General features: G+C 39.6%; 1 protein-coding gene across 1 annotated transcript; it reads right to left on the bottom strand.

The window, feature by feature from the left end:
* On the bottom strand, positions 1-24,290 carry RFXAP (regulatory factor X associated protein). The gene is made up of 5 exons (XM_059903408.1): positions 23,852-24,290; positions 14,045-14,142; positions 7,010-8,008; positions 3,435-3,542; positions 1-1,463 (listed from the first exon to the last, which is right to left on the bottom strand). The coding sequence occupies exons 1-5, from the start codon at positions 24,288-24,290 to the stop codon at positions 1,353-1,355; spliced, it is 1,755 nt and encodes a 584-aa protein (XP_059759391.1). The 3' UTR covers positions 1-1,352.
* Positions 24,291-26,205: the final 1,915 nt, after the last annotated feature.

Here is a 26,205-nt window from a genome sequence, read left to right as displayed (position 1 = left end):
TCAGTAACTGGACTTTAATGAATAATTCTGGTAAAAGCATTTTTGCACAGATATGCAGGTATAAAACACATATAAAAATGAACATAAAGATTCCTTCTGTCCTTAAGTACATCTTAGAACAGCCATGACTAAGTTTAACTTGATATATATTTCAGAGCTTAAAACCCAAGAAACTAACAAATTTTTGCACAGTTTAACTTGAGGCACATGCATTTATTGTCCTAACACTGGAAATACTTTCTTGACATTTGACTTGATACTCTTATTGGTAAGCTTTGCCTTTTAAAAGTTTTCCTAGGAGAAAATACAAGAAAAAAGTATCTATCCAGATTACCCATCACTCTTTGAACATTACTTAGGAATAACACAATCTTAAAATAGCTCAATTTTGAAAAACACTGACAAAATGCTGGAGTGTTATTCTTATATTCAGGATCTCTTTTTTTTAAAAAAAATGAGTATAAAAAAGTAATTTTGTCCTGACATTGGTGGGATGAGATACATTTGTACTGTCCACAAGTTCAACACACAAGAGTGTCTGTTTTAAATGAGATCAATACTAATAGGTAACAAGAAATAGAGAAGCCAACTTTAGGAGATGCACTCATTCCAGGGTACTTGGTTAATCTCTCTCGGGTTTTACCAGCACATCTCTGAAAGGAGATGCACATCCTAATCTCAGAGCTATTTAACAATGATCACTTTCCTTATACACAGAAAATATGCTTACCTCTTTGACAGCTCCAGTCTTAACTGCAAAGAAAAGGTTATTACGAGAACCCAGTTCTAGGTGCCCCAACTACATTTTATCATCACAAGTAGCTCTCAGTGTTTCTTAACGGGGATTATTGGCATTGCGTGTAACATAATTCTTAGTTGTGGAGGACCATTCCAGACACCTAGCATTCCTGTCCCATTCACTAAAACCCAGCAGTTTTCAAGGTCGCCGTGACAAGCAAAAACATACCCATATGTTTCCAACTGCCCCTTGATGAGAATCACTGAGTTAGATGATTCAAGATTAATATCTATTAACTTCGTGACTTCCACAGAAAGCAACTGCTTCATTACCTTCAGTAACAATGACTGAAGAGAAACATTTTGTTTAAAAAAACATTGTAATTAAATATTACTTTGGAAAGATAAGCTGATTTCTTCAAATCCACAGTGATCTGAAAGGATTAGATGCACAACGTGCAATACTTATTTGTCCCCAAATGCACACATACATTCACAGGAAAATGACTGTTTACCTTCTACTGGCAAATCTTACCCCATTTATCTTTAGTATAAAAATATGTCCATCCACTACAATAAGATAAAAAACGTGTAGGACTTCTTGATAAATTCGCTCACACTGATGTTCCTGGAAACTGCTGTTGTCTTTGCTCCAAAACTTGCTGATTTAATAGCTGTTGCTGTTTCTGTAAAAACTGCACCACTTCTGGACTTCTTAGTAATGACTTAAAAAGGAAAAATAAAAAATATATTTATTAATAGCATTATTTTTATGGGATTAGATCATATTCATGCTATAAAATTACTCTGCTATATCCTTACACAAGATACAATATGCTTACGAAACGAAACATGCCTAAATTGAATTCACTTCTGCATCTGATGTACTGCAATTAAACTGCAAACTAATAATAGTAAAATTTGATGTCATACATCAAATACTAAAACCTAAAACTCACAGGTGAAGCCTGATCTTATTGGTGATTTTGCACACAAAGGAAATGCTTTTATGATATGCCAGCATGTATACCCTTTACGAAACATAAGAGCCAAGAACAGCACTGGATTACAGCAAGAAAAAAAAGGAAATGAAAAGGCACACCATGTGAAGATGGTTAAATGCCAGTTTAGAAACACATACATGTATGACTAGTACTGGAACTCAAGTTCCTCCCACTAGCTTACTAAGTCTTTCTGAGAAATTAAAAATGGTATGTGTCTGTGTGTATAGGTATGTGTGTGTATATATAGGTATACATGTATAATAAAAGTAATATTAGCACATTACCAAAATTTCAGAAGAGAAATACAACTGCTCTGAAACAACCAACACAGTTTTATACACTCACCATTTTTAAATATAGTTATACTCATATGACAAATATAATAGACTATGGCTAATATGTTTTTATTAAAATAAAATACTTATATAAATTGATGAAGGTAAAAAAACCTTGAACCTAATAAAGTGAACAAGATAAACCAAATAAGGTGGAAACATTATCATTAAATACTGATTTTTAAAATTTAATATTACAGCATAGTATATTTCCTATTTATTACTTTTCTTTAAAATTTATTTGTAAAGACTGCCCAACCTTTATTAAGTAAATGTACTAAAGTCTACTTAGCTGTTATGAGACAGTTGGACATTGAGGTTGTTTAAACTACCATTTTACTGTTTGTGATAAAAACATTTCTGGCAAATATCCTTATGCTTAATTTATCCATATTTAGGATTTGTTTCCTGAGAATGTCTTCACAGTAAGTATGATTTCTGAGTGAAGGGATGACCATTTTAAGGACTCCTGATACAGACCGCCCAGCTGCTTTCTAAACTGCTGTCCTAATACAAGATGCCATCAGCAGAATGAGTCCCTTTCATGTAACCCTCAACATCACTGAGTGTTATCATTTAAATAGTTTTCACTTATTGTACTGTTTATTGTATGATTTTTACTGATATGAAATATCTTTCCATATCATATAAGGGAAGCATTCTGCTTTTTTCTGTTTATATTTTTTGCAATGTATTGAGGCCAAAATTTTTTCCTCACCTGTGTGATAAAAATGTCAACCATACCCACCACAGTCTTTTACATATTTGTTGCAAATGTTTTTCCTATATGTTATTTTCAAGTTTGCATTTTTATTTTTACCACCATTTTTAACTACAATATTCATTTTTATGTAGTGAAATTATATTTTTTTTGTAATTTTGTCTTTATGAGATTCCAACGTGTACTGGCAGAGGCACAATTCTATTCTTTTTTTTTTTTTTTTTTTTTTTTGAAATTTATTTATTTATTTATTTTTGGCTGTGTTGGGTCTTCGTTTCTGTGCGAGGGCTTTCTCTAGTTGTGGCAAGTGGGGGCCACTCTTCATCGCGGTGCGCGGGCCTCTCACTATCGCGGCCTCTCTTGTTGCGGAGCACAGGCTCCAGACGCGCAGGCTCAGTAATTGTGGCTCACGGGCCTAGTTGCTCCGCGGCATGTGGGATCTTCCCAGACCAGGCCTCGAACCCGTGTCCCCTGCATTGGCAGGCGGATTCTCAACCACTGCGCCACCAGGGAAGCCCCCACAATTCTATTCTGATGACCAGTTTAACAAATTTTAAGATCTCAGAAGCTAAATAGTTCCATTTATAACAAACAACTTCTGTTAGATTTGTAACTACTTTACAAACAGATATTTACCAGTCTTTTCTGATTTAACACTTGTTCTAAAAGAGTAGGTCTTGCAGGTCGATCCCCAAAAGATCCTGTTCTCTGTTTAACAATGGAGAGTATATTATCTGCACTTTCCTGGGATAAAAGATAAAAATGCAAATAGGATTAAATGTTGATATAATAATCCATGATTAGAGGCATTTCGATGATGTAATGAACAGGTCTTTGCTTCTCTTCCTTCTTGCCCAGTTCCTGGGAGCCTTTGAGAAAGTCCCTCTTTAAGTCATTAGGCAAAGTGTTGGCAGTTAACTTTATATAACGTGCCTCACTCCCTCTCCCTCCAGGACTTCCAACCTGGGATCTTCAGTCTCCAGAAGGTCTCAAAAATCAATAGTAGGGTAGGGTAGGGGAAGGGGACCTATTTTAACATTTGTGAGCGATTTTCAATATTACAAAAAAGTGCCAAGTGGAAACTGAACATTCTCTTCAGATAAAGCTATCCAGGTCAAACCAAAGCTGGCCTGCCTTTGGATGGAATATATGAACTCAAAGGCCATTTATGTAGTGCTAATGCAACACTCTTGATAGTTTTTTGCCCAACAAAACAACAACAAACAAATTAACAACAGCAGAAGGGGAGGGGGAGTAAAATATTACTCAAAGAAGCAATTGATACACAAAGATTTCAAAATTTGGAAGTCACCAGGAGAAAAATGACAAACTGGCTTTGAAAAGACTGGAAAGCACTGGTATTAGTAATCTCCTGCCACTGGTGTAGACAAAACAGGCAAGTCCTAAAATGACACCATACTCTTTGAGACATCCTTCCTCAAACAAAATCAGCAGCGCTTACTACCAACTATGTATCCCCACTGACCTGATAAAATCTTATTTTCCTGGCTAACAAAATGTTAGTTCACTGAAACATTCTGACTCTTATAAAACCATGATACAATACTGACCACATCCAAAACTTCTGACTAAATATAAAGTCACATAAGCCATGGCACGTATGAATTCACTCTTATTCTGCTCTTCATTTTGGTTATTATTGAAGCTGTTTTTTTCTCTTGACCTTCTTTCTAATGTCCTCTGAGTTGTCTATTAGAATACTCCCTTTATCTCTTTCACTATGAGAACTTTATCAATCTGATGTTTAAAAAAATGTTCAATCCCTTAACATTTTAAGCCTCACAATATAAAAAAGTGTAAAAAGAGGAATCTAATACCCAGAGAAAACAAAAATAATTTTTTCCTTCCTCTCTCCCCATAGGATTAACTACTTATGGGACTATGCTTCATTTTTATTGCACAAGAAATGGGATGCCAAAATTGATGGTGGAGTACCCTACATTCTCACAACCTCACACACAGCACTGTGTACATTCTGAATGTTAATAACACAAAATCACAGAAGCTTGTAGTGAAAATAAACTTGAGTCATCTAGTTCAAACTTCTACAAGTGTTGGAATTCCCTTTTCAAAAATTTTCAACACTTTTTGTCCTAAGGAGTTACCAACTTTTGAAGCATCCTATTTGGTTTTGAATATCTAACATGTAGGGAGCGTTTACTTAGGTTGAGCTGAAACACATAACCCCTCTGATTTTCACCTAAGAGTCCTGGTTACTCCAGAACTATGCAAAATAAGTCTACTGCTTCTTCCAAATGATAGCCTTTTAGATATCTAATGATAATGATCAATCCCACAGGTCAGTTCTTTCATCTCTGGTTCCTTCATGTGTCTCTCACACAGCATAATTTTTAGATACATCGACTAAATATTATATACATTTGTTTCTCATTTAACCTTGATTTGTGTAAGAAATACTGATTTTTAAATACCTTAATTTCTAATCTTGCTGCTCACACTGTGGCAGAAGACCCCATCACCACCTACCAGTCCTACTATAATCATCTCCTAAAACATCTCTAAATCTATAGGCTCTTGACTTTAATCCACCCCATCAGAGTAGGAGCCCCTGTTACTTCCTAACTAGGAACTTTCTTTTGAAGACTCCGAATTCAAAATCCATTGCCTGGCATTCAACATCATACAAAAATTGGCTTCAAACTCTTAAATTTATCTTTTGTGAATTTTCCACATAAATATTCTGCTTTAGCTAGAATGGTCCCCTTGCTGCCTTCCCAAAAGTGCCTTCTGTATTCCCACTTCCCTTCCTTTATTAAAATGTATTCTCTTTCTTTTCATCACCAAAATTCTAGGGACGCAGTATAGTGTGGGGATAAGAGTGAAGGCTCTAGAACCAGATTGCTTGGGTTTGAGTACTTGCTGGCTGCATGACCTAGGCCAAGTCACTTAACCTCTCTGTGCCTCGGTTCCACGTATGTAAAATATAGTACTTATCTCATTGCTGAAGGGTGTGAGGCTCCATTTACAGTTTAGCACAGTGCCTGGCACATTAAGAAACTTAGCTGATTAAGCACATACTATTAGCCGTCCTTTCTGGCTTATAGTATGAGTTGTATTTTCTTTGCAAAGCCTTTCTAGAATATCTTAGCCTACAATGATCTGTCCTCTCCACTACTAAAGCACCACTGTACACAGTTGGCCCTTAATGTATCCTGCCTGTCCCTGTTAGTTATTTTCTTTACACTCAGTTCAACAAAGACTTACAGCTCTTGATTCCTCAGAACTGGTAAAGTGTCCCATACTGTAAGATAAATGGCTATTATTTGTTGCTTATAGCAATTAATTCTCTTCCCTAAAAAAATCATGCAAATTATTTTAGAATAGGAAAATTATTAAGGTTCTTTTTGTTGGGGGGGGTGGAGGGAGAGATTCGAATTCAGTATATATTTGCCTTTTGTACATTTTCCTCAAACTGTAGATGTAAATGCTGGGCAATTAAAAAAAAAAAAAGTTGCTACAGGTAAAATACTTCCTTCTTGAAAAGAAGTATATTATCTCCTCTCTCTGTAAAGAATTCTGAAGTGAATGGGTACGTTTGGGACAAACAGAGGGACAAATGACTATTTTATTCTGTAATAAGTGGCTTATTTACTGAGAATTGGGATACTAAGACTATATCAACTGAGAACAGGACACTGAGAACACAGTAGTACTAAGCACAGAGTACTAAAAACAGAGAACTGAGAATAGGTTTAACTGAGAAAATAACACTAAGAACACTAAAAGAGTACTCTAAATAGGGGTACTGAGAACAGGGTACTAAGCATAGGTATACTAAGAAAAGGATACCGAGAATACGGTAGTGAAAACAGGAAGAGATTATCTTCTCCAAAGTACCAATTTCACGCAGGTTCCTAAGTCTGCTCCTCTAGTGATGAATCAGGTCAATCATTTACTATCTGCCCTTCCAGCCCATATCCCAGATCTTTGAAACGACAGCTTTGCTGACATGTCACATCATTTTCATTGAGATTTATTCATCTCTCACAAAGATGCACCAGAACCGTTCAGGCTTTGCATATGTTTGTATAAACTGTACTTGAGGGCAAGTACTCATTAACTCTCAGCCACAAGTCCAGCCACAGCAACCTGGCGCATCTGGGAGGCGGTAGGCGGACAGAGTGGGGTTTCTTTTTCCACCTCCCACTCCCCCAGACCCCAGCTGATACCTCAAGTTTGACGTTTCCTGCGCTGCCAGCCTGGGCGGCCCCACCGCAGTTCAGGGCCTGGTCGCTTTTCTTCTTCTTGTACTTATCCTTGTACATCTTGTTGCGGTGTTTCTTGCACATCCACGGCTTGCGCTGCTTGGCCACCTGGCTCGTGGTCTCGCTGCAGCCCTCGTAGGTGCAGGTCTTGCTCATGCTGCCCCCGCCGCTGCCCCGTCTCCGGGCTCCACCGCTGCCGCCCTCTCCCCCAGAGTGGGTCTCCTCGTCCTCCAGATCCTCCAAACTAGCCGTGCTCTCGCCTCCCCCCGGGGGGTCCGAAGTGTCCAGCAGGTCTGTCTCGTCTTCCCCCACCTCCTCCTCGCCATCCCCAGCCACTTCGCACAGGTACCGAACGGGCTTGCCCGCCCCGGCGCTGCCCCCCAGGGCCGGAGCCTGCCGCAGGACGCCCTCGGCCACAGCCTCGTCCGGCCCTCCACAGGGGCGCATCACCAGCAGGGTGAACTGCGAGGCCGCGGCTGGGACGGGGGCTGGAGCCCGGGCCTGGCCGGGGGCAGGGGCGGGGGCCCCGGGGCGGAGCGCGCCGCTAGCGGCGCCCGGCCCCGCGCCCTCGGCGACAGCCTGCACCTCCGTGCTGCTGAGACCTGGCGGGGGTCCACGACCCCAACCCTTCAGCACCTGCCGGGCCCAACTGCACTTAGCAAACCAACGACCCAGTACCCGCGAAAGGAAAACTGGTTGGCTCCGCGATGGCGCCCCGACTGCGCCTGCGCGGCTGCAGCCCGCGCTTGAGCGTCTCCACGCTCTGTGCCTTTCAGGGAACCCGGCGTCTCCGAGGGGCGGAGCTGAGCGGCCGCCGGGGGGGTCTGACTGCGCATGTGCTGTGGGCACTGGCGGGAGAAGCTGCGCCGCGCGGGCACCGCCGGCGTCCGCCGGTTTGGTGAGCGCACTTGAGGTCTTGAGGTGCTGGGCGGGACAGCGCTTTTTGCCTGGAACCTTCTCTGCCTAAAACGTTTCAAAGCACTTTGTAGTGGAACTCCACAATGTAAATTCAGATTGTTCCTGAGCAATCTTATGTGGCGTCAGGACGCTCATTAAAATATTTCTGACTGAAAAGCTGACTGAAAAGGGAGATGTGATGCTGGGATGTGGCAGTGTCACAACCGGGCCCCAGTAATTAGCAGTCAAGGAAGGCAGAGGCGGCCGATTTGAAAATGGTACCGTGGAGAAGGAGTGGACCAGACCGGGGGCCAAGGAGTATTTGTGTGGAGAACTAAATGATTTACTCCTGAAACCTTTTTCTCTCTTGGAAACTTATTTGATTTTTAATACTTGGCCTTTGCTGTGACCTCTAAGGTAAGTCTTAAATAACGTTTTCAGTAACTATAGTGAAAATGTGTGAAAAGGAATACTGAATGACAAATGTTAAAAAAAAAAAAACCACACAATGGTCTATCATTTCTACCAGTTGTCACACGATTGCTGGTTGCTGAATCTTGACCCAGCCAAGTCTCGGGAAGGGTCGGATCCTGCCATGTCCTGAGCAAAACTGTCGGGTAGATGTGCTCTTTCCTTTTATTTCTTCCCCCTTGCCCTGGTCAGAGTTCCCATTCCACCTATTGGAAAGGAAAGCAATGGTTATCCAACAAATGACCAATCCATTGACGTTAGTGTTTGGGTGTTGATGTGTGGGTCGGTCACCAGCTACATTTGAAGGAGAGGCACGGTGGAAGGGAGAAGGTTTGCAATTAGACCGACCTGGCTGGCACTGTGCTGTGTGACCAGGGCTAGTTAGTGACTGCCTCTCTGAGCTTCCGTTTTCTCACTGGTAAAACGGGCAGTCGGTTGGTTGTATGCTACAGCCAGTTGATGAGTGCCCACTGTTAAAATTTCACGAATTCATTTAAAAATTAAATTCCATAAATTTACAGTTAAATTATGTTAGAAACAAAGGCTAAAAAACTTGAAACTCATCTCTTTCTAATTGTTTTACTCTTAGCTCTGCTGGTAAGATTATTTATGTCTATTGTATGTGTATGTGGAAATACTGGTTAGTGGTATGATACTGCATATTTCTTCCCAACTCTGCATTCAGTGGTATGTTGGTAGCTTGAAACCAGCCATGGTGGGAATATTTACACCATGGAAATTGTCAAATGCTACAAAGCAGGGCTTGAATTATTGTTGGCTGTCTCCAGACTTAAGAAAGTAATAGTAAAAATGTTAACGAAGATTAAACTTAAAATGTTTCATGTCTGGGGCTGTCACATTGTCAATACCCCCTCCCCCCAACTGAGGAAATATTCTTTCATTTTTTGACAACTCTCATTATTTCAGCAAAAAAGTCGCTTACATCATTGAAAAACAAGCGAAGTTTTGGCATACATCTTCATTGTTTCACTTTTGTCCTTAATGTAAACAAAATCTCCGCCAACATTCATGTCAGAACTATACTCTTGGTCAATAACGTGAGCAACTTCCTTGCTGTATTAGAGAGAAATCAAGCATTTATTTATTGTTTGAATTTGTGACACTATTGTTGGTGAAATAATTATAAAAACTGAGTGGATTTTGCAAAAAATAGCAAGTCATACTGAAGTATAATAAATAGTCTTATGTATTGTATCATTAATTGTAAATTGTGTGCTAAACAGTCTTTATATTAGTTAACTTGTTTTAAAAAAATTTATGAGCATATCACTGAGGGTAGTACTGTTTAAATCCTAGTACAAATTCCTGTTATATAGTATTTAATAAATGACAGCAGGTTGTTTTTTTTTTTTTTTTTTTGGCTGTGTTGCGTCTTAGTTTCTGTGCGAGGACTTTCTCTAGTTGCGGCAAGCGGGGGCCACTCGTCATCGCGGTGCGCGGGCCTCTCACTATCGCGGCCTCTCTTGTTGCGGAGCACAGGCTCCAGACGCGCAGGCTCAGTAGTTGTGGCTCACGGGCCTAGTTGTTCCGCGGCATGTGGGATCTTCCCAGACCAGGGCTCGAACCCGTGTCCCCTGCACTGGCAGGCAGATTCTCAACCACTGCACCGCCAGGGAAGCCCCAGGTTTTTGTGTTTTTTTTTTAAGTTTTATTGAGATAATTTACAGGCCATAAAACTACCCATTGTAAGTGAACAACTTAATGATTTTTAGTGAATTTTTTGAGTTGTGCAACCATCACCACAATCCAGTTTTAGAACATTTTCATCACCCTGTATAAGATCCTTCCTGTCCATTCTCAGCCAACCCCTGCTCCTATTCCAAGCCCCAGGAAACCACTAATCTACTTTCTGTCACTGCAGATTTGCCTTTTGTGGGCATTTTATATAAATGTAATCATATAAACATGGTCTTTTGCACCTGGCTTCTTTCACGTAGCAGAGTGTTTTTAAGATTCGTCTGCTTTGTCGATTGTATCAGTAGTTTATTTCTTTTTATTGTAGAATATTATTTCATTGTATTGTTTATCTGCTCACCAGTTGGTGGACATTTGGATTCTTTCCAGCAATGTTCCATAATGGCAGCAGGTGTTATTATCTAGGGCTTAACACATAATGGGCTCTCAAAATATTTCCTGAATGAATATATTAACAAACGAATGAGTCAGGGTGAAGGAAGGAGCGTGGATGGACACAGACTTTTAGGTTCTAGGCCTGGCTCAGTCCCTAAGTGTCAGTGCAACTGACCAGGTGGGGACCAGGAGTCTCTGGGCTTTAGTTTCTCTGTTATAAAATGATAGAGTTGGTCTAAATGATCTGTAAGCTCTTTCCTAAATTTAGAATATAATATACTGTAATGATCTTTTACTGTGCTTAGGCCCTACTCCTTGGGATTCTGATTCCATTGGTCTGGCTTGGGCCTGGGCATGCATATTTTTAGAAAGCTCTCTAGGTAATTCTAATATGTAATCAGGGTTGAGAACCATTGATTTATCTGTTATAGCTAAAATGTAATCTAGTAGACTTATATATACAAACAGATAACCTAGCTTTGGGATTCATTAATATAGTGTATTTGTCACCAACCAATAAGATTTTGCATATATAGTATTTTTTAAATGGTTGAAACTCAGATTATAGTCAAAGCAAAATTTTAACTTGATTTCTATGGTCAGTATTTCATGTAGATTCTATCTATTTAAATCTTCTTTGAAGACTTACTACTAAAGACAAGGCATTGTGTAAATTCTGGGTGGGCTTTTTCATTTCCTCTATTTATCTCTTTACTGTTTCTCCGTAACCATGCACATTCTTTCTTCTGTGTTTTTGAAAACAATGCTTATCTGATATCAAAAGAGTCCCTTTAAATGGGAAACAGTGAGATGAAGAATTGCATGTCTTCTTCCGTGGTGTTTGGTTTATATGGGCTTTTTGGTTGTCTGTTAAAGGGGACTCATGCTCTGGGGGGAAGACACTGCCTTTTAGGAAGCTCTGCTATGACACGTAAGCAGAGGGTAGTGAATACGAGGATTCCAAGAGGAGAGCTGAGCATATGAAGTTGGATTGGAGACACAGCTAGAACAAATTAAACTGGGAACAGGGACCTTCTGCCTAAAAATAATGGACTCCATATGGAGGCAGACATGACCAAAGGGAAGTTTGAAGTGTAATATTCAGAAGGCTCCCAGGAGATCTGAGCATGAGAGGATGATACTGTATAGACTAAAGTGATTGAAGAACAACTACAGAAATGTGTCAGGGAGCTGGGAACAAACAAGTGATGACTGGAGAGAGGGCAGTATGTCATAATCATTACTCTGGAAGACAGAGCAGTGCTGAATCAAGTCATTGAGAGAAATGCCTTTGTGGAGAGTGAGCTTAAAGAGGAGAATCTCCTGGAATCCATCCAGCACCTAAAAGGAATTGGTCCTGCAACACCCCAGCCGAAAGGATGGACACTGAGCATGCCATCCGTGGACCTGGTTTCAGTCTAAATACAGCCCGCACGGTGAGGTATGGGAAACCCCTTTATCCTGTGGACCAAAGAGCCTGCCTTCAAAATTATAGGCTGTGAAAAGTAGGGTTCTGGAAACCAAACTTGTGTTCTTTTGAAAATTTGTGTAGGGTCAGCCTTCAAGCTAAACAAGTGTCACAGCCTCCTAGTGGGGGAGCAAGGCAGAGATGACAGAGACAGACAGTCAACAGCATGTTTTGGGGTGATGAATTTGGGAAACTCCATTTAAATATTTGCTAACAATTGCTGATGATCCTGGTCATCTGAGAGTAGTCAAGATGTTGCTTGTTTGCATCATTCTCCCTTTCCTCTTTTTATACTAGTCTTTTAAAATTGCTTTGTGGGAAGCAGCCACATAGCACAGGGAGATCAGCTCGGTGCTTTGTGACCACCTAGAGGGGTGGGAGGGAGGGAGATGCAAGAGGGAAGAGATATGGGGATATATGTATATGTATAACTGATTTACTTTGTTGTAAAGCAGAAACTAACACACCATTGTAAAGCAATTATACTCCAATAAAGATGTTAAAAAAAAAAAACCCAAAAAGCTGTTTACACCTAGAACATAAAAAAAAAAAAAAAATTGCTTTGAGCAAAACAGCAGTCACCCACATTAGTTGTGTGATTTGAGGACCAAGGCAATGATTGGTGGGCATCCCCAGCAGTCTTTGGTGTTCGTCCTCTCAAAGCATATTTTAGCACCCCTAAATCTCACTGCTGTGATGGGTGAGCCCATGAGCCAACTATTTAGCGTTGGAATGGCTCAATCATGTGGCCAGAATCTGGATCATCCCGGGAGCCTTGACAGACTCTGAGAGGCTCTTTGATGTCCAGCGTCTCCTTACCTGTGCCCTCAGCCCATCTTACCGGCTGACTTTGTTCTTTAAAGTGCTCAGAATGCAGTAAACAGGAAACAGTAGTTCATTTCTTCTAGAACAGAATCTCCAGTGCTTTATGGACACTTTACAGATCGGTATGCTTAATTCATTTCTAAAACTTTAGTGTACAACTTCTGAATAAACTTTTTCTTAAATCATGGAATAGTACCTCTATTACTAGCCAAAAAAGGTTTGACCTGCTTCTCCACATGAGGTTATTTTAGATTTGCAAGTCTGAGCCTGGTTGACATTTAGGGAGGATTTCATGTCGACCAGGGTCAGTGAAAGTCTGCTTATTCTATATGTCTGTTTACTCCTCTCCTGTGTGGTTTACTTCAGCTTCTGTCTCAGGAGGACCATCTAGCCCCGTTGTAATGCAGCCTGAGGGAACAGGACTTTCTTAAAAACATGTTGAATCAATCAAGGAGTCATGCAAATAAAGTTAAAAAAACAAGGAGAATTGTTGTTAGAAGTGCTTTTTCAAATAAGGTAAACAAAAAAGAAAAAAAGAACCTAGGTTTCACACCATCTGTATTATGTATACTCACCACTGCTTTTTATGAACTGTTGTCTCACATTGTCAGACAAGGAGGTAAAGAATATACTAAATTCAAGGCTCTGGAAGAGCAAGAAAAATACTTTTGAGTTGAGAATATACTTTAAGTGCTACTGAAATTCAGCAGAAGAATTAAGTCAAAGTGCCAGGTTTATTAACCAATTATTAATAACAGAAATACTTAATTTTTCCAAAAGGAAAAAAAAGGGGGGAAAGTAATTGTCAAGTAACTTCTAGCTTGACAGTAACTCTAAGGTGATGTTTAATGTTCAACACTATACATTCGTACATCTGTATTTTCTCAATATGATAAAAAACTATCTTGGATTTTTCTTTTCTTTAACAAAGTAAATAAATATGAAAATTTGACTCTACAAACTAGTATACATAAAATAGATAAGCAACAAGAATTTACTGTATAGCACAGGGAACTGTATTCAATATCTTGTAATAACCTATGAGGGAAAAAAATCTGAAAAAAAAATATAACTAGATCACTTTGCTGTATACCTGAAACTAACACAATACTGTGCTTCAATTTAAAAAACTGAACAATGTTTAAAATCTTTATCCATTCCAGTAGTCTTTCTAGAAATATATTTAGGATGGATAAGGGTATACTAATGGTATGTCAAAATGGCAAAGGACCAAGCTGGAAAGGCACCAAGCCTTCTGGAACAATGTCGAGCTGGGCATGGGGTGCAATAGTATTTGTGTCAAACCACTGTTGCCCATTGCCTTCTAAGGGCCAGATGTTAGACTCTGGGAAAGGAATCCAACTGAGACCCTTAGGCTATGGAGCTTTAAACTGCAAGCATAGGATAGCATCAGCCCCTCCCCTGGCATAGTGAGGAATTAAGATCCAAGGTAGTGTGACTCTGCAGAACCTTGGCTGCAGCCCTAATCTGCCAGCTCAGCTAGGGAAGCACCAGCTCCTTCCCAGGTGAGATCAGGTGCCAGGATCCAATCCTTGAGACTGACCAGGGTTTATTTCTTATGTAGTTGGCTGAAACGGGTTTCTATGAAGCTCTGCCTGCAAGGGATCCACCCTGGACAAGTTATCCCTTACCTCTTAGGTATCATTTGTTGTTTAATTGAGCTTAATGTAAGTTACCAGTATAGGAAAAAACAAGTCAATATTTCCCTTCTCTTGAATTTACACTATGCTGCTGAGTTGGTGTATTGAATAAAGTTTGTTCTGATGGTTAAAATAAAATAGTAATTTATATTTTGCTTTGGATATAAAATGTATTTGTATGTCTGATATTCTAAGAATACCTAGAATTTCAAATGAAAGTGCAAAATCATAATTGGCTGAACATTTGATAAAGTCCTATGATTTGTCAAGGATGGGGACTATGAGTTTAAGATTTATTCAATCAATCAGTCATTCTTTTTTAAAAAACCTTATTGGGATATTTCTATATCATAAAGTTCACCCACTTAAAGGATACAATTCCGTGTTTTTAAATATATTTATGGAGTTGGGCAACCATCACCATTATCTAATTTTAGAGCATATTCATACAAAAGGCTATGGAGAGATTGTGCTAGGCCTCTGGGGACTCTGAGTATCAGAATTAAACAGGAAAAAAAAAAAAAGTAACCAAAAAATAAATACATAGTTTCAAATGTAAATTTCATAACATAATATCTTATCATACTACTTAGAAATTTTTAGATTATATAAAAATATGAAATATTTGAAAACAGTACCTTTCTTTAAAATTCAAGGACATGTCTGTGTTTCCGATGTCTGTTTTAATATTTTGTACTGTCTATTAACGTTCGTTTAAAATGTCCTGTAGACTTTTATAGTAAGTGCACGGACTGAAACCATTCTCAACTATATAGGTAGTAGAAAATGCTGCCATAACTTAGCTTCTTTTTAGACAAGTGGGTGTGAAAGTCTTAGCTGGATCCCAAACCTTTTAAATTAGACTGATTAAATCATGCTTTGTCCTCAAAGTCTTGAAGCTCAATTAATTTTTCTTGAAAATTCTGGCTAACATGTTCCACATCTGCTTAAAACCACCCCATCTGGTGTTATAAAATGTTAACTGATCTTTAAATCTAATCATCATAGCATCCACATGAGAGCAATCTGTTTCTGAGTCAGTATCCTTTCATCTATCCTCATGTTAGATAGATTATGCTGCAAAGCTGGAAAGTATAAAAATCATCAGTGAACAAGGTTATATTAAAATATTCGATTTGTCGAAAAAGCCAAGATAATTCCCTGCACTGTAATGAGATTGATCCCCTTTCCTTTAAGTTTAAGAGGGACCTCATTTACACTGTAAATGTGCATTTACATTGGAGAGATCTGACTGCCCCTTCTAACCCAGGTAATTGCATTAGTAATAGGGATAGAGTCGACCTCTCCGATCTCCTATGTGAGCAAATAGGAAGTATCAGCATCACATAGGATGTATTCTGGCCAAAAATGTTTAACATGAATTGAATGAAACCTACAATTTCCTGTTTATAGAGGAGGGAGGGAGGAATAAGTTAAACCACACAATGAGGAGACAATCAGAAACATCTACAATGTGGAAATTCTAAAAGATGACTGGTCTGGTGGAAAGAAGTCAATGTAAAAAAAAATTTTTTTTAAAGATAGGGTCGACAAATATTTTGGATTAAAAGAGACTGAATACAACAAACAAATGCAATATGTGAAACTTGATTAGAGTCCCCCTTAAAAACAATAACAAAAAACAATAATAAAAGGTATCTAGGGGACAATTGGAGGCATTTGAAAATGGACTGAGTATTAGGTTACATTAGATAATTATTCCAAAATTTTTTTGATGTGGTAATGACATAGTGGTTATGTAAGAGAATACCTTATGTTTAGGAGATTTATGCTTGAGAATACAGGGATGAAGTGGCATGATATGTATATTTTATTTTGAAATGTTTTAGCTAAAATATACGTATAGGAAGAAATTATGGCAAAATAAATTTTTGAATCTAGGTAGTGAGGATAAGTATGGTTATTGTCCTAGTCTTTCAATTTTTCTGTATATTAAAAAATATGCATATTATATACAAAATATAAATTTAAATATTTATAAATTGAATAAAGAGAAAGACCTTTGCAAATATAGCTTAAAAGATATACCTCATTGTTTTGCAGTATTTCAAATTTAATATTTATTTTTTTCATTGATTACATCAAAAATTCCACATAAGTCCATAATGTGAGCCAAATCTTTAAAAAAAAAAATTTCTTGGAAAGCCATCTTATTTGGACAAGACATTCAAACTCTTCACTGACATTTGATAAATTATGGGTAATCTGTCATTGAAGGGATTACTTTTAAACATTCATTGATCTGTGGCCTCTTTCTCTAAGATTCTTGGTAATTAAGTATTGCTAATGAATAATGAAATGACTTTGTAAAAACATTTGGTGGTTCTTTTTTAAATTGGCTCTGAACTAACATTACTGACTCTCCATCTGTTAAATAAGTAATGATGTTGGAAAAGTTTTATTTTCTTTTAAGTAATTTTGAGGGTTTCAAATATTGACAATTCTTTTGTATTCATTGTCAGTCATTTTGAAAATGACATTTTTGCTACAATTTTTTCAGGCCTTGGAAACTTTACATATGCAAATGGTAAAGCTTGTTTATCATAAAGGATGCTTTCATCTACTCGTTTACATCATGCAGCTGATTTCAGTGTCTTTTGTAACCCTCTTAAAGCAGCATTGCAGTGGAATAGAGGAAATGATTTAATATGATCTTTTCTTCCTCTTTGTAGTTATCTTTTATACAGCTAAGATTAATTTTTCTTGAATATTGTGTGGCATGCCATATTTTGTGATCATTTACGTTGTTCTGTAGAAAACAATGAGACCTGTCTCCTTCTGCATAGAACATTGTCAAACGTTCCAGGGACAGTATTGCAGTTTTTAGTATTCTTTAAATATAGAAATATATATCTCTTCCAATTTAATCAACATGTTGCTTTGTAAAATGCTCGCTTAATCTTGATGTGTTTGTCAGCTTAATGAGAAAAAGCACGCTGGCAGAGTAGGCACGTTGGTGACTGTTCATTTGTACAAAAAACTGTAAAACCCAGCTTCTAATATTTAACTGAATACTTGTCCATATTTAAAATCTATATTTGACATTTTGAAAGAAGAGCTAAATGAGGAAATTTGTACATTTGCTTTGAATCACCATGATTCTATAGCTACAAACGCAGACCAATGCAGTTGTGTTGTTTTGGTGACTCAAATATCACCCATGCTGCTACTCTTGGTGACCTGGCTTTCTGTAATGGGAACAACTCTTGGTAAAGTTCTGAACAAAAACCAAATGCATTCTTTCCTCAATTTATATGGTAGTTACATTCCTGTGAGTTCAATATACATTAATACCATGAATTCATACTTTTGGTTATATATAAACCAGAATTTGAATCTCAACTCAGACAATTAATAAGTTTTTCACCTACATGGAAGCCCAGAAGAACATTCAGAAGTTGGACATGATGCCTACAGTTCCTTTTTGGTACCGGCCTGTCTGCATATTGCAGGCATCTCGCATCCCTGGCCCTACACACTGAACATTTGTAGAGTTCTCCAAAGCTCCAATCTTGTGACAACCAAAAATGCTCCTTGCATTTGCAAAATGCCTTCTAGGGGCCTACATCACATCGTTTGAGAACCACTCACTTAGAATTTAATAAGCACTGACAAAATATTAAGAAAAATAAAATGTTATAGGTGCTATGAATGCATGGGTAATTCTACCTGGAAGACTTAAGAGCTTCAGAGAAGAAGTGATAAGATACCTTAAGTTGAGCCATGCAAGATCTACATGGACTAAGATAAAAGGGCATGACAGACAGAAGAAACATATGATAAAGTTTATAAAGCTCAGAGGCCTACAACTGGAAGGTACAACTGGCACCCAGGATGCAGAGGTACCTGCATGGTATCAAGAAACCATTCAGGGAAGTACATAGAAACCAGGTTTTGGAAAGGCTTGTCTTCCCTGCTAAGGAGTTTGCATGCTGGGAAGTCCAAGATCAAGGTGCCAATAAGATAGATTTTCTTCTGAGGCCTTTTCTCTTGGCTTATAGGTGGCTGCCATCTCACTGTGTGCTCATATGGCCTCCTCTTTGTGCTAGTGGAGAGAGAGAGAGAGCGCAAGAGCACAGGCCTTTTCCTGTCTCTTCTTATAAGGGTACTAATTCGTATTGGATCAAGTCCCCACCCACCCTTATGACCTCATTTAACCTTAATTACTTCCGTAGAGGCCCCATCTCTGAATATAGCCACACTGGAGGTTAAGGCTTCAACCTTTATATATAAATTTTGGAGGGACACAAATATTCAGCCTATAACAGGCTGCCATGACAAAATACCATGGACTGGGTAGCTTAAACAATAGGCATTTATTTTCTCATCATTCTGGAGGCTGACAAGTCCAAGATCAAGGTATTGGCAGATTTGGTTTTTCCTGAGGCCTCTCTCCTTGCTTGCAAATGTCTGTCTTCTTGCTGTGTCCTCACATGGGCTTTTCTCTGTGCACATGGAGCTAGAAGGATCCCTGGTGTCTTTTCATCTTCTTATATGGACACCAGGACTATTGGATTAGGGCCTCACCCTTAGGACCTCATTTAGCCTTAATTACCTCTTTAAAGACCTCTCTAAGTACAGTCACATTGGAGGGTAGATCTTCAACATGTAAATTGTAGGGGGACACAATTCAGTACATAACAGATTTTGGCAGGATAATTTTGAAACTTTTTGATTTACTGTTTCTAATCTAGTAACAACCAAATATATTCCCTCTATCTAAAACCTTCTTTAATACCAGTTAGAACCTTAGTGTGTTTTTCTTTTCCTTTTATATCTAAAGGTCTTTGAGGTCTCATTTTAGTTTAATTTCTGTTTAATATATCTTCTAAGATTTTAACCTTACTCCTAAGAAATATTCTTCCAGCTTAATCTGTCTCTTCCTTTCTTTTATTTTAGTTTTCCCTGTGCTTATGTTCTGATATGAAGACTGACATTTTTCACTCCAGTTTTTCTGTGAGATTTTGAGCAATCATGTCCCCCTAGAGACAGTATTTTAAAATGGTCAGCATTTTTATTTGTCTTTGGGTCAGCAATAATTTATTTCAGTTATTTCTCTAGTATAATCTAAGAAGATGGCATTTTTTTTTTCAATACAGATGCCCATTTGTTCTTATTGTAAATATACCATCCTTTTATGGTTGAGCCTATGATTTCAGTCTGAAATCTAAAGCCTTGGCTTGAACTCATGAAATTAACAAATTTGGGCCATCTTGAGTTTGCATAGTTGGGGGTGACTCAAGACTGTTGACAAGTAACATAAATTTAAGACTAATTCCTCTGGCTCTGAGTGTAAAATAGAATTTGGGCAGTAAGATCTGGTACTACCTATCTGAGCTTAATGTTAACAATTTAAAGCTAGAATCTCATATGCTATTGCTCAGTGACCCATGTGGAACTTACCTATCTTTACCGACCTGGCTGAAAACCACAGGTGGACACAAACAACATTGTAAATCAACTATACTTCAGTTAAAAAAAAACAATTAAAATTAAAAAACCACAGCAGAAGCAGGAAAATATGCTGCTGAAACTCTGCCTCTTTCAAGGCAAGAAAGACTTCACTGGGACTCAAAGGCTGTCTCCTGATGGTTAAATCCCTATATCAGCCCTATCTTCAGGCATAGACCTACCTGGGCATGTATTGTTCAAGGTCGTCTGCAGCTACCCACAGAGTAAATTCTACCTCAACCCAGGTTTGCTTGCTAAGGCCTGTGTGGCTAATGTTCTAGATCACCTGAAGTGGTCAGTGCCTGCAGCCCAGGCAATATAGAGAGAGCCCTTGCCTGTATACAAAGCCAGCAGATCAAAATCTTTAGGCAGCCGAGGCTTAAACTCATTCACACTGGCTGAAGCAGCTAAGAGCCAACTTCATGAAAAATCAAGCACGAAGTATTAGCTGTGAAAAACTGTGAAAAGATTAAAAATCCCTGCATGGCTTGAGCTTGGTATAGTCCTCACAAAACTGAAATTATACCAATCAATTCCTCCGGCCTCCAGAAGGCTCAATTTTCATATGTTTTAGTCTTGGTCTTCAAATTCATTCAAGTGTGTGGCAACAATGGAATTCCTGATGCCAAACCTCAGAACTGGATTGGGGCTTGTCCATCCTGAATAATCCCAGCACTCCTCTCGTCCCTTCCCCTCCCAGGGGCAAGGCCTCTCTACAGCAAGCTTATGTCAAGTCTAAGAGAGGCCCAGAGTGCATGTTCTCAGCAGGCAGGCACACCCAGGAGAGGGAGGAACCATTGAGCTACAGCTCCCACATCTGCCACTAGCATTATTCACTCTTCCTCCCCCTCCATGAGTGAGAGGCCAGGGGTATCTGGGACCTGGAAAGAAACATGAAGCAAAGAAAAGTAGATACCCCCCCCCCCACCTCACCCACATGTGCACTCAGTTTAGGAGATTCTAAAAGTGTTTGTAGCTTTTTTTATAGTAAAATATACTAAGAGGAAATCTTTAAAGCCAGAATGAAGGGTTTGAACTTAATTTATTAGCTCTGGTGCATCATCAGAGTTTTAAAACAGAAAAGTAAAAATAATCAGAATTTAATATGGGAATGATGCATAGTCAGAAGGTGTGAAGAAACTGGCTAAGAGGCTAATGGAATTTTTAAGCAAGAAGAAAAGATTAAACTCATAGCAAGTAGGAATGAAAAGGAGGGGACTGATTTAAAAATTTCTTCACATGCAGACAATCTGATTGTGAGCAACAAAGGAAAGGCAGGGGGAAGAGTCACTGCTAGTTGATGAGGTCTGAAAGCTAGTTATGGGGGAATGGATGGCACCATTAGTAAGTGAGGAAGACAGGAAAGTGTTTTTTTCTTTTTTTTTTTTCCACATCTTTATTGGAGTATAATTGCTTCACAATGCTCGTGTCAGTTTCTGCTGTACAACAAAGTGAATCAGCTATACGTATACATATATCCCCATATCTCCTCCCTCTTGAGCCTCCCTCCCACCCTCCCTATCCCATCCCTCTAGGTCATCACAAAGCATCGAGTTGATCTCCCTGTGCTATGCAGCAGCTTCCCACTAGCCATCCACTTTACGTTTGGTAGTGTACATGTGTCAATGCTACTCTCTTACTTCATCCCAGCTTCCCCTTCCACCACCTGTGTCCTCAAGTCCATTCTCTATGTCTGTGTCTTTATTCCTGCCCTGCCACTAGGTTCATCAGTACTGCTTTTTTAGTTTCCATATATATGCATTAGAGTACGGTATTTGTTTTTCTCTTTCTGACTTACTTCACAGTATGACAGACTCTAGATCCATCCACCTCACTACAAATAACTCAGTTTCATTCCTTTTTATGGCTGAGTAATATTCCATTGTATATATGTGCCACATCTTCTTTATGCATTCATCTGTTGATGGACATTTAGGTTGCTTTCATGTCCTGGCTATTGTAAGTAGTGCTGCAATGAACATTGTGGTACATGTCTCTTTTTGAATTATGGTTTTCTCAGGGTATATGCCCAGTAGTGGGATTGCTGGGTCATATGGTAGTGCTACTTTTAGTTTTTTAAGGAGCCTCCATACTGTTCTCCATAGTGGCTGTATCAATTTACATTCCCACCAACAGTGTAGGAGGGTTCCCTTTTCTCCACACTCTTTCCAGCATTTATTGTTTCTAGATTTTTTGATGATGACCATTCTGACTGGTGTGAGGTGATACCTCATTGTGGTTTTGATTTGCATTGCTCTAATGATTAGTGAAGTTGAGCATCTTTCCATGTATTTGTTGGCCATCTGAATGTCTTCCTTGGTGAAATGTCTATTTAGGTCTTCCACCCATTTTTGGATTGGGTTGTTTGTTTTTTTTATATTGAGCTGCATGAGCTGCTTGTATATTTTGGAGATTAATCCTTTGTCAGTTGCTTCGTTTGCAAATATTTTCTCCCATCTGAGGGTTGTCTTTTCATCTTGTTTATGGTTTCCTTTGCTGTGCAAAAGCTTTTAAGTTTCATTAGGTCCCATTTGTTTATTTTTGTTTTCATTTTCATTACTCTAGGAGGTGGGTCAAAAAGGATCTTGCTGTGATTTAGGTCATAGAGTGGGGAAAATGGTTTTGACTGAGGATATGGGACTGATGAGTTGTTTGGTTATTTTGTCATTTTAAGGTATTTTAGACACCTTACCAAAAAAGGATATACACAGCATAACAATAAAATAAGTATAGATGGTAAAAGTCAGGATCAAGGAAAAGAAAACCACAAATGACAAGAGTCCATATTATTGCTATGAATGAGATTTAAATTTGGCTCTGAGCCAAATGACCAGTTCCCTCGTTCTTATGAGTGGATAGCGTAGAGCATATCAATTATTTGGAGGGGTAGGGAACACAGTTTTTCAGCATAAAATTTTTTTTCACTATTCTGATACTTTGGCTCTCTTGGCTGGTCCCCAGAGTCAGTTACCAAAATCCACTGATCTTAAGTTTATTTCCTCTCTTGAGCCCTCATGTGCTCCTCCACCACTCAGAGATGTTACTTTGGTTTGGGCCATTCCTGTTATACAGGGATCTCTGCAACTGTCTCCAATTAGTCTCCCTCCAATTCTGTCTCCACATTGCAGTGTCAAAGATGAACAAAACCAGACACTAGGTAAAGATGGATTTTATTGGAATAAAGGAGAGACCCCAGGGTATCCCAAGTTCAACTCTGACCTGTGCCTAGGTGACTGGGTGTTTTAAAGGGAGAGTGAGGGAGTAGGGAGAGGGAGTGAGTGGGGGCTGGAGCAGAGTCAGGGATGTGAAGAAATTACAAAAAGCAGGTAAGTGGTTCCTGTCTGGGTGATTCGGCCATCAGTGCCTGCTAACACATTTGCTGAAGTTAGTATACCCTCCCACAGAGGGTGGGAGACAGGCCCTGTCCTTAGGACAGGAACAGCTTAGAGGTCCTTAAAGACACTCTTGGGCTATGGGAGGTACAGGCAGAATTTTCTGTAGGACATAAGAAGGATTTACAATTGAAGCTTTTAAAATAAATAGTCTCAGAAAAGGGAGGTCAGGGGCCTCTCTCAGCTGTTGGCTGGAACAAAGGGTAAGTTCTTTTGGTAACCTGGAGCTTTTCCAGGCAAAAACTCATCGCTGTTCCAAACATGCGACCTTAGGCTGCTGGAAGCCACACCAGTTTGGTGCACAGGTTTGCATGTTTTCAGCAGCCAGAGCCGTCTTTCTAAAATCTAAATGGAATCTGTTACTCTCCTGCTCCAAACCTTTCATTTATTTCCCATTTTCATCTGGAAAATGGACACACTTCTCAGCATGACTTACAAGGCCCTTTGTGGTCTGGCTTCCACTCCCCTCACCAGCCCAGGTCGCGTCATCCCCGAGGGAGGGAACAGTTACTGTTTTGGAAGCGCTTACCCCCACCCTCTTCCTGTTGAGTCTTCGGTTTCCTGAACCCCTTCTGGCTGGTGCGCTGTCTCTGTGGGGCCATCAGGGAAAGTCCTGTCTTCCTCCAGCCAGCAGCGGGCGGCTTCAACCAGGCTCTCTCCTTGGGGACCTCGAGTCCAGGGCAGAAGGACACAAGGGCAGACACCTGGTTAGGGCGCCTGCATCCCGGGGCAGTGCTCTGATACCAGTGCAGATGACCTTGGTGACCAGCCCCCAGCGTTGCCTGTTTCTCTTTCTGAATCTGGAACTTCTGCCCTTTCCCTGCTTCTATGAAATCCTGATATCCTTCCCATAAACTGCTGTTTACCTCAGCCAGAGTGGATGGGCTTCTGCTGTGGCCACCAGAAAACCCACCATTCTTCTGGCCAACTCCTGCTTTTCTTTCAGGCCTTGGTGTAGATGTCGGCATTTTTTTCCTTCCTCATGCAAGAGGCAATTTCATCTGCTTTTATTTCCATCCTTTTTTTCTCCTAATTCCCGGGCTTTGTATCATTAATCAGAGGGGTGGATCCCTCTTACTTAACTCATTCTCTAACCCTGTTTCTTTATTTTCAATAGTTTTGTTTTTATAATGAATTTTGTGATCATATTTACAGCAGTTATTTATGCCTGAGTCCCGTACTTAACTGATTTTGGTTTTCCTATTCTTTTGTTCTTAATTTTGAATCTCCTCAGTCAGCAGGGTATCCACAAGGTGTTTAATTTCTAGATCTTTGTCTTTGCATAAGAACACACTTGGGCTGGGAATAGAATTCTTAATTACATTTCCTCCCTCTAAATCTTTACAAATTTGCCATTATCTTTAGGAACTCAGTGTTTCAGGGAAGTCTGGGAAAAGCATCTTAATTCTGGTCCTTTTAAGGAAAGCTGCTTTTCCTGCTCTCTACTTGGATATTTGTAGGATTTTTAATTTTTTTTTTTTTTTTTTGATAAGGCATGTCTAGGTATGGGCATTTAGAATTAATTTAGAACTTGCTTGGGCTATAATGAAGCAATTTTCCATATTGACTGTTTTTTTTTGTTGTTGTTAGCATTTAAAGTTTATACTATTCTATCTCCTGTATCAGTCAGGGTAGGACCAGAGAGGCAAAACCAGGGGGGATAGTATTTCTTTTGGGGAATTGACTATACAGTAACCAGGCTTCAAGATAGCTCACCCAGTGATCGCTGGTATTTGTGCCTTTGTGTAGACCCCTCCCACAATGTATTAGTCTTGGTCTGTATGACCAACAGAACATAACGGAAGTGATAATGTGTGACTTATGAGGCCATAAGGACATTGCTGCTTCTGTCTGTTCTCTTGGATCGCTCACTGGGGGAAACCGGCCACTGTGTTTTGGGGACACTTGAGCAGGAGAGATGAGGGACTATCTCCTGCTAATAGCCAGCATCAAATTGCCGAGTGAGCCATTTTAGGAACAGATGCCCCCACCACAGTTAAACCTTTAGATCGGGGATTGGCAGATTGACTCACCACGCCAACCAGCCTGCTGCCTATTTTTGTAAATAAAGTTCTGTTGGGGCACAGCTGCAAACATTTGTAAATGTATTATCCATGGTTGCTTTTGCCCCTTCACAGCAGAGTTGAGTAGTTGCAACAGAGACTGTATCGCCCACAAAATCGACAGAATTTGTTATCTGGCCTTCAGAGAAAAAGTTTGCAGACCACTGCTGGCATCTTTTTTTTTTTTTTTTTTTAATTTATTTTTGGCTGCGTTGGATCTTCATTGCTGTGCGCGGGCTTTCTCTAGTTGAGGCGAGCGGGGGCTACTCTTTGTTGTGGTGCACGGGGCTTCTCATTGCGGTGGCTTCTCTTCTTGAGGAGCACCGGCTCTAGGCATATGGGCTTCAGTAGTTGTGGAGTGCGGGCTTTAGAGCACAGGCTCAGTAGTTGTGGTGCACGGGCTTAGCTGCTCCGCGGCATGTGGGATCTTCCCAGACCAGGGCTTGAACCCTGCATTGGCAGGCGGATTCTTAACCACTGTGCCACCAGGGAACTCCCTGATGCTGGCATCTTGACTGCAACCTCATAGGACAGAAGTACCCACTAAACCACTTCCAGATTGCTGACCCACAAAAAGTGTGTGAAACAGTAAATATTTCTATTGTTTTGAGGTAATTTGTTGTGCAGCCATAGGTAACAAACACATTGACCTTATATCATTGTGGGAGTTGATTAGAAAGTCTCTGTGAGCCGGTATTGTTTCTGTATCTGGTGCTGGGGCCTGACATGCTTGGGGCAGATGGTTGGGAAAGGAAGATGGATGTGAACTGGAACTTGCAAGGCTGAACTGAAGCACCCGGGAAGGACTAGAATGCACATT

This window comes from Balaenoptera ricei, chromosome 18 (assembly GCF_028023285.1).
Source record: "Balaenoptera ricei isolate mBalRic1 chromosome 18, mBalRic1.hap2, whole genome shotgun sequence".
Lineage (NCBI taxonomy): Eukaryota > Metazoa > Chordata > Mammalia > Artiodactyla > Balaenopteridae > Balaenoptera > Balaenoptera ricei.
This window is presented reverse-complemented; position numbering and strand designations above follow the sequence as displayed.